Below are 9,673 nucleotides of genomic sequence, written 5' to 3'. Positions count from 1 at the left end.
GCACTAGATTGAATCCTTGTCAGTCTTCTACCGGTTATATGTGTGCGTACTATGCCGGCTTTGTGAACGTAACATGCTGGATTTATGTGTGCACTATATCGGTTTTGCGTACGAAACATATTGGTTTACGAACGCACACTATTGCAATGTTGTGTGTGAACTATATCGGTTCTGCGTGTGAACTATATTGGTTGTTCACGTGATTTTCAGAGGCAGTGGGAGGGGCAAGGAAAAAACTCGGGGGCTGCCACAATCAGCCATTTTCAAACGTGAAGAGGAACGGGTAGGAGCGATAATTTAAAACTGCTGAAAGTTTTCGCTACAATAAGTTTTTGAAAGGGTTAGGAGGTAAATAAAAGTGTTTAATGGTATTTGCCCATAAGTCTGAAATTAATTATAAACAGTTTAGTTGGTGCCTCGCATCAATTGTCAGCTGTTTTGGCGTGTTTAGACCTAACAAAAAGTGTTGGCATTTGTCAAAATCGAATTAAAAAGGGAAATAATTGAAATATTATTCTGAAATAATTAATGAAAATGTCATCTGACCACGAGATAATTGATTATTTTTTAAGTATTAATGATACAGTATGCAGGCTTGAAACTGTACAGAATGACGCAAACCAACTTGAAAGAATCCATCGTCATCTTGGAGATCATCTTCAGTTAATTTTTGTAATTCTAAATACCCTTCACTCATTGTCTAGTGAAAATCAAGCCTTTTCCATTCTGAGCCAGTTACATAATGTGTTAAGATCTGTTTATGATCAAACAGAGGAAAGAATATTGTGGTTAGAAAGAAATGAAGATGTTTTCATTCAAGAGCCTTCAGAAAATCAAGGAAGATTAATAATTAGTCATTTCTTTTCTGGTAGGCCAGGAAGACCAAGGTAAATAAGTTATTTGTGTTATTAATTGAACTAATATAAATCATTTTGCTTTAAGAAATTGTGACAATTGTTTTCAGCACAAAATAAAGAAAAATATCCTTGTGCTTTAAAACTTGCAGTTGCATGTTGTGTTGAGTATCAAACAACAACAAGAACATTTATTTATATAGCACATTTTTATACAAATAATAACAAAGAAAGGTATAGTATATTAGTAAATGCTGGTGATGTCTAAAGTCTTGTGGCCTAAGTCCATTGGTGACTCTTAACTTGGCTTCTTTGAAGGCATTTGAGCTGTGATGGACACACACAAATTCCAAGGTTGTTTTCTGCCTTTGACTTGTTGCTGATGTAATTGGCTCCATTCCCCAGATCTCTGAACTTTATTAAGATAGTTTGAAAATGAGTGGATGTTTCAATTATGATGCTTTGTTGTAATGTACTAAATAAAAATAGATTTTGTATCAATTTTAATCTGTCTTACAGATAGCACTTTCGCAGTATTTTAGCAGTTGTAATTACTCCTGAATTTAAGAATCCATTAACTCTCGTAAACCCTTACAGAATACTGGTGCAACTAGTTGGGACCTCAGAAATTGTTCTGAGTACGCAGCATGTCCATAGTATGATCTAGACAGATCTCCTCTTAGTCACATTCATTAAGGAACAGATACACTTATTGGCAGTGCAGAAGGACATGTATAGTACAAAAAGTGTACAAAGAATATTCAGGGTTTCATATCTGCCTTTTTACTTTGTTTCAGCTGGTGTTGTAGTGAGTCTTTTGTCTCCATTGTCCACCCAGACTATTGCACTTCAGTAATGTTTAAATGTTAATGTAAATCCTCAGCCATACAGATAATTAATTTCCATATAACTATTAATTCTTCTCAGTCTTTAACTCATCCTTATTCCAGCTGTCATTGATGAATGGATGGATTTTAATAATTAAATTTTTTTTGCTTATGATATTTTCAGTAGCATACGATATGAAAATTCTTTGACATTTGGTATTTCTGCTTAGAGGTTTATTTCTTTTTCCTCCTAATTTACTACTGTGACAGATACTTATGCATCACACCAAAATGTGTAACATTTTACAGTGTATACTTCAATGTTCCTGTGTAAAATAAACAGTTAAAATTCTAAGAAGGTAATGTATCAGTTGAATTCAGTATTTTTCAGTGTATTTATCAGTCCATCTGTATCTACTGTAAATGTATATTTATGTGTACAGGTATCAGATACCCAGGAATCTTTTGGAAAACCTAATTGATTTAGGATTTTCTTGGATTTCTATTGCAAGACTCTTCTGTATTGGCACACGGACATTATATCGTCATCGACAAAGAATGGGACTCCTTGCAAACTCCAGGTTCAGCAACATCTCTGATTCTGAGCTTGATACTTTAATTCTAGAAGTTAGGCATTCAACACCTTACATAGGTGAAAGATACATTTCTGGCAGCCTGCGTTCACGTAACATTCGAGTGCAACGATGGAGAATAAGAGAAAGACTTCACATAATTGATCCTGTTGGAACTATAATTCGAAGAAGGTATGCAATTCAAAGAAGAGTATATAGTGTTCCTGGACCAAATTATCTTTGGTAAGTGTTTTGTCTTCTGTAAAATTGCATTGCGAAAAACTATTTTTCACAATTTCTGCCTCTTATTTGATTTGAATGCTCAGAAAAGTACAGTCCTATAGGCTCTACGTTGTAATCCTTTTTTATGGTTTGTTCAACAAAACTATAATTTATATACAGGTGCTTTAACAAAAATTTGTTGACACACCTCATAATAATTTACTGTTATTAAATCTGAATAGGTGCTGTAGTGGAGCAGTGCTTGATAGTACAGCTTTGAAACAATGGGGCCAGGGCTCACATTTTGGGTCCTTGCTGTGTGGAGTTTGCATGTTCTCCCTGTGTTCATAGGGGTTTCTTTTGGGTGCTCTGTTTGTATCCCACAGTCCAAAGATATGCAGGTTAGGCGGATTGGTGACACTAAATTGGCCTTAGAGTGTGAGTGTGTTAACCTTGCAATCGACTGTCGCCCTGCAGTTTGCTCCCACTTTGTGTCCTATGCTTGATATGACAGACTCCAGCTTTCCTGCAACTGAGGATAAGGCAGATTTGGAAAACATATCAAAAAATGGTTAAATAGGTAGGAATACACATAGCTTTCACAAGGTGTATTCATTGTAATATACACTTCCTCCACAAAAGGTTGTAAAATGTTTGCACATTAACGTTCTTAATCTTCAATAACTGTAAATGTATATTGTCATGTCTATCAGTCATGTAGCTTTCATAATAAAATGTGTAATAAGGTAAACCCAGCTTTAATTTTAAAATAAATTGTAGTATCAGGTATATGTCTCTAAAAAGCTTGTTTGAAATTAAAAACTCAACTATGGGGTTCTCTCACTATTTAAGGTATGTCTGTATACTAGTTTTTAAAGTTCATCTTTACCTATTTTTATCACCCATTTTCTTTTTCCAGGCACATAGACAGCAACCATAAACTAATCCCATGGAGGTTTGTTTTTCATGGATGTGTAGATGGTTATAGTCGTACAATTGTGTACATTGAGGCTTCGAACAACAATTCTGCATCAACAGTACTTACCTTTTTTCAAGAAGGCGTGAGGAATTTTGGATTACCTTTAAGGGTTCGAGGAGATGCAGGTTCTGAGAATGTGCTGGTGGCAAGATATATGATCAGCGAAAGAGGACATGTTGGAAGTTTTATTGTTGGACGCAGTGTGCATAATCAAAGGATTGAGCGTCTTTGGGCAGAATTGAATAGAGCAGTGACCTCATATTTTAAAGGTATATTTCTATTTATGGAAGAAAATCTTGTTCTTGACAGCAACTCAGAAGTTGATATGTATTGTTTACACTACATATATATGCCTCGAATTAAAGTTGCTGTGAATGAATTTGTTAATCAGTGGAACAACCATAGTTTAAGCACAGAGAATAATTTTTCACCACTTCAGTTGTGGACTGCAGGTTTCTTGTCTGCAGGTGACAGAGTGAACAGCTTAGGATTTGTCACTTGTGACTCATTTCCACATAATTCTTCACCTGAAAGGGAACGCATTCCAGAAAATATTTTCACTGTATCTACCGAACAGCTAGAACACTTGCACCAAATGGTTAACCCCCTCCATGATGATCATAATCATGGAATTAATCATTTCTTGACTATTAAAGAATACCTAGGGTCCATTTTTGTTTTGAGTTAAGGTAGTTAATATTTACTTTTTCATTGTCACTTACAAATGTAACATCCTCAAACACAAAAACTTTTATTATCCTACCTCCTTGCTCTTGTATTTTTGCAGAAATATATTAATAAATGGGTACACAACAGACTCACTGCTGGAATTTTTTTTTTTATAAATTGAGTTTTGAATTAATTGATTTGTTTGAAAAACTTTGTTCATGTAAATGATAGTTGTAAATATTATTAGGTACATTAAAACTGTATAATTCTGAAACATATCCTTATATAAAATGAATTTAAAATTATCAGCTTGTAGTGACTCTTATTTTTTGTCTTGAGTAAGCATACAAATAAACATTAAGAACTGAAAAGATAATCAGTTAGGTATAGTTTTATTCATTATTAACTGTATCCTACACCTGTAAAAAACACAATAAATCCAGGATACAGCAACCCAATTTCCTGCATTGTCCACTTTAAAAATTGTAATGCAGAACTACTGTAGATCTGCAAATCAGCACTAAATAGCAATTGTGCATGCAAGTGCAAAAAAATGTAAATACATGTGTAAAGGAAAAATTAAATCTTTATTACTTGAAACAATTTTCACCATTATACTGAACTTTTAAATGGCTTGCTATTCTGTTAATTTTCAGATTCACAATAATGTGCAATTCTTTTACTACAATATAAAGATAACCATGATGAACTTTATTACAAAAATAAAATTTTATAAATTTATCAGAAAAGTGCAGTTATTTCTAATTTGAATAAAACTTTAAGTTTAAACATTCAAAAATTATCAGACATTCTGATGTAATGGTAATGTAACACAAAAACAAATTACTGTATACCAGAGGATTGTGCACAAAGCTGAAACCAAACAATTAATACAGGAAAAATATGTTTGGATAATTTTAACAATGTGAAATCTTGTAACAGCACTGTAAGCCCAAAATTGGCACATCTTTCAAAAATGACTTTTAAACTTCTCAATAAACTGGACAATAGTAACATATATAAAGGCTGTAATTTCAAATACTAATGACAAGGTTCTGAAGACAGGATGATTGTTACTTCCTTCTCTAAATCCACAACAACATACTTTTCCAAATCTCAGTGAAATGTAGTATTAATGTTAACCCAATCACTATTTTTTGTAAAATTTTAATGATGAAAAGGGTAAGATGGATTTATGAATTTCAATGAGTTACTCCTTTTGTGCAGTAACAATGAAATACTTATGGGTTATGTATGTCTCACTATGAAGTCATTATCGGATTATTGCACGTTTGTATTTATTATGTCTGCCCAAATCCTGGAGAATTCTGAATGGCGAAGTCAAGGTTGCATTTAAAATCTTCATAAACATTATGAACTGTAGGTAGACGTAAAATATTGGCACATGTGTTTGCAGTGGGGAACAGATCTTTACTATAAATGAATTCAATGGATGGCTTAGTTGTCCATCCAAGTGCTGGTGGATAATCTGTTCCTGTAGCAAATGCTAGAATTTGACCAAGTGAGATGTCTCCATCCCCATCTGCAAGTAGAAAACAAATATACATAGTATTACATATAGTAAGCACTCATTATATAAACTGTATATAGTCACATGTACTTATGGGGTAAAGGTACAGTATCAAAATACTCAAGAAACACATTTACTTATAAAAAGACACAGCATTGTCAAACTCACTTAATTTAGTTATATATTAGAGCGGTCAAGAGTTTATCCTGAAAGCAAGAAAAATTCCTAGGCAAGGTACCAGTCCACCATAGGGCTCACTTAATTCATACAGGTAGACCTACACTTACACAATGCTTCTTTATAGGCACCAAAGTTAAACCAACATGCATGTCTTGGGAGGCGTGGAACAAAAGCTTTAGCTTCTGGGAAAAAATCCATACAGACACTGGCAAAGCATGCAAACCCCACATGGACAGTGAATGGGTATTAGATAATAACCTGGTATAATGAATCCATGAGGCAACAACACACCCCATTAAACTGCCTCCAATAAAAAGGTTATTGTATCACTAATAGTAATAACCTGAAAGGAGTGAAATGGCAGACCAAAAAAAAAAATTCATATACTTATGCAGTTCATTAGCAAAACAAACCTTGCACATCTATTAAGTAATCTCGCCACCATCCTATGATTTTTGTCTGCAGTTGTCGCTTATTGCTACCTTGATACTCCAAACTGATAGTAAACATTTTGTCCATTTCTTGCCATGTAAGTGTTTTTTCTGTGTAGCATAAGGCTGGATAAAATGCCTTGGGAAACTTGTGAATTGCATCCAGAACACCAAGTGTACAAAGACCCTGTTTGAATCTAAAAAGGAAATAAATGTACAGAACTATCAGTTGAATTGTTCTGAAATGTTGTAAACAAAGCCAACTACAGCAAAGATGATATTTTCTCCTTCTTTCATCTGCTAAGTTTTACTGTATAGTAATCGCTTTGTAACCATTTCTTAAAACAGGGTTGCTAGTTCTAATCTTAGTTAACAGGAACATTAGATTTAAAATGTCTTTTAAGTAACAGAAAAATATAATAAAGGTATACAAACATAATAAAATTATTTGACTATTATGCTACTAGAAATACACAATTTTAACTTTTTCTGTGCTAACTTTTAAGAGAATGAAAGATGAACCTATACATACCTTTCAAATACTCCTCTTGTGCGCCCGAAAAATACCAATTTGTGGCTTCTTCAACAATCTGTTTAGAACATTCAACAGAAATCATCCTATGTAAGCACCCTGCTAAACTCAAAAAATCCTGAAACTTCAAGACGGCTTCACTTGCTTCACCTAAGGTTTTTGCCTCATATATCTGAAATATAGTAAGAATCACAACATTGATTAAGGAACCAATACAACAGATTTACTATGCTTTAACATTTACTGTTCAAGCAGTAAGTCTCTTAAAACTGATTAATTACCCTCAGTTTAGACTAATCTATCCATTGATGACTCCCCCACAAGTCTTTGAATATATTAGATTGCTCTAATGCCAAACAGTTATTTTTGGAAAGAAAACTGATTTATTGTTGATAATTCCAATTTCACATGGAATATAATATGCAAGAGACAAGAGCACTAGTGTATTTTTACATGTTAAGGACAAAATCAGAGCTGATGCAACATAATTTGTTATCACATACTATGTATTAAATTGAACAATAATTTAAACATAATTACTTTTTGTAATTTTGACCTTATGTCTTCATCCTCAATGTTCTTAAAATCACATTTAACATTTTCGGGTCCACTGACCAAGGCATCATACAACTCAGTTGATATAAACTGTGGTGGTGGTCCTCCATGTACAAGGCAAACAGCAATAGCTCTTCCTGCAATGAAGTAGTCATCTGTTCTCACAGCTAAACAAATACAGAAACAAATGCATGTAATCAAGTTAATTTACAAAAAATGTGAGACTTACTACACCATATAAAAAAGAATAAATGTGTAATAGAGATATAAGTCATGCAAAATACAAAATGCAGTACAATGTGAATTTATGTAAAATTAGCCAATAGTGAAAGTACTTACTCTCAGCTTTGTAAACATTATGTACAAAACTCTGCAATCCCATTTTACTAACATAAGTAATAATAATATAAAAACATACCTGTACTATTGACAGCTAAGTATTTTTTATGTTCTGGCCCCATAAAGAGAGAACTAGATTGGAGATATCTCATCAAAAGTCTCAGGAATTCTCTGCGAGGTCCTCCAATGTCAACAGCGCCTTCTGAATGGCCAACATCATCAGTAAATTTAATGGACATATGTTTGTTAGGAGAATAGGTATTTCTCTTAAATCCACGTACTGCTCCCTCCCACAGTGAAGATCTGTTAATGTTAAAAATGCTGCTTTCTTCTTCACTAATTACATCAGCCAAATTTTGAAGAATGTCTTCAAGAAGGAAACTGACAATGATAAATAAGGAAACCTTTCAGGCATAAGATTGTCAACTCTATACAGCTATTCCTTGGTTTCAAAAAATCGACAATTTTGACGAAATGCATACCTATCGCCTGATGAATCATTAGAGTTGTCACTGAAGACAATGGGCCCTTCTATGTCATCATCTTCGGTCACTTCCAAAATATTGATGTACTGGCTACAGAATAGAAGTTTTAAAAAAGTGTAAAAATGATATAACAGCCTATTGTCAAGGTATCAAAATGGTGAATAGAATTTACCATAGGGCTGAGCAAAACTGGCATTTACCTTTCACTAAGCACCACAAAAAAAATAAACATTTGATATTTTATGCAGTTCACTAAAACCCTATACTTCCCTTATTGCATACTGCAATATTTATTAAATATGAGGTTTTTCCTTTCTTACTATAATAGTATAATAGTAAGTTTAACAAATACCCAAGGTATATTATCCTTCTTATCCAATTACAACCAACAAACTCTTCATTCCTGCTTGCATTTCTTTCTTCTACCAGCCTATTAATGACAAATGCAAATACCTTATTGGCTACAGTAACCTCTATCAGGAAGACAAATGCCAAATTGATGTTCAATTTTTATTTTACAAAGTCTACTGTTAATTTAACATGGATATTTTCTTTCGTACTAAAAAGATATTAAATGCAAATACATACTGATAAGGATCACTTGACTGACTATTTTCTTCTACAGCAACTGTTGAATATGCATTTGTAGATGCACTCTGAAGGACCGTTTTTTCAGTTTCTGTCACCAGCTGATCTTGTAAAGTAGTCAAAGTAGTTTCATAATTCTCATAACGAGGCAGTGATCCTCTGTCTATAACCACATCGTTTGTCATTTGGAAAACAGATGTTTCTTGGAGTTGCTTTTCAAAATCACTGCTGGAAAAAAAAAGAATCTAGGTTAGAATGCATGTAGTACAAACACTAAAAAATATACTTTTTAGTATATTTCAAATTTAATTTTAATGCAGTTCTCATATATATTATGAATGACATATAAACTTACTGTTCCATTTCATAATGAGAATCTTCATAAATACAATGTTTGCCTTCATTGTGTTCTGTTTCATGGTCGGAGGTGTTTATACACTAAAATAAATAGTCCTCAGTTACATACTGGTTACAAAGTTTACAAAATTACCCAGCACAACACTCTCTCCAGAATATATTCCAAATAAGGTTTGCAAGGTGTTGGACCCTATGCCAACGGCATTTGGTACCAGGCAGGACCCAAGCCTGCCAGTCCACCACAGGGACATTTACACAACTATCATCATCCTAATAAAAATATCATACACACCTTCTCAATAATATCATCAGGAGACTGAAGAAGTGTTTTGTTTGGTCTAAGGTACAACACCTTGGAAGAAAATACTTTGTTTATCACAAATCCAGACAAAGTTTGTCCAGCCACTAGGTTTGGTTTAACAACTTTATTATGTAGACCCATGAGAATTTCAAATCTGAAATAAAAAGTTTACAATTAATGAAACATGGATTTTTTTCCATGACCGTATTTGAATTCACACAGTTCCATTGAATGCTGGATATTCAATCCTT

General features: G+C 33.4%; 2 protein-coding genes across 2 annotated transcripts; one reads left to right on the top strand and one right to left on the bottom strand.

Annotated features, from left to right (window-relative positions):
• The first annotated feature begins 366 nt into the window (after positions 1-366).
• LOC120519897 lies at positions 367-4,260 on the top strand. The gene is made up of 3 exons (XM_039742654.1): positions 367-887; positions 2,125-2,496; positions 3,395-4,260. Exons 1-3 carry the CDS (start codon positions 529-531, stop codon positions 4,140-4,142), a joined length of 1,479 nt encoding a protein of 492 aa, XP_039598588.1. The 5' UTR covers positions 367-528; the 3' UTR covers positions 4,143-4,260.
• A 1,164-nt stretch (positions 4,261-5,424) lies between these two features.
• LOC120519898 lies at positions 5,425-9,634 on the bottom strand. The gene is made up of 8 exons (XM_039742655.1): positions 9,414-9,634; positions 9,120-9,202; positions 8,765-8,992; positions 8,174-8,266; positions 7,771-8,072; positions 7,338-7,519; positions 6,798-6,969; positions 5,425-5,666 (listed from the first exon to the last, which is right to left on the bottom strand). Exons 1-8 carry the CDS (start codon positions 9,561-9,563, stop codon positions 5,425-5,427), a joined length of 1,452 nt encoding a protein of 483 aa, XP_039598589.1. The 5' UTR covers positions 9,564-9,634.
• Between the last annotated feature and the right edge of the window lie 39 nt (positions 9,635-9,673).

Source organism: Polypterus senegalus, unplaced genomic scaffold, assembly GCF_016835505.1.
Source record: "Polypterus senegalus isolate Bchr_013 unplaced genomic scaffold, ASM1683550v1 scaffold_1014, whole genome shotgun sequence".
Taxonomy (NCBI): Eukaryota; Metazoa; Chordata; class Cladistia; order Polypteriformes; family Polypteridae; genus Polypterus; species Polypterus senegalus.
The sequence above is the reverse complement of the archived record's forward strand: the minus strand, read 5'-3'. Positions and strand labels throughout refer to the sequence as shown.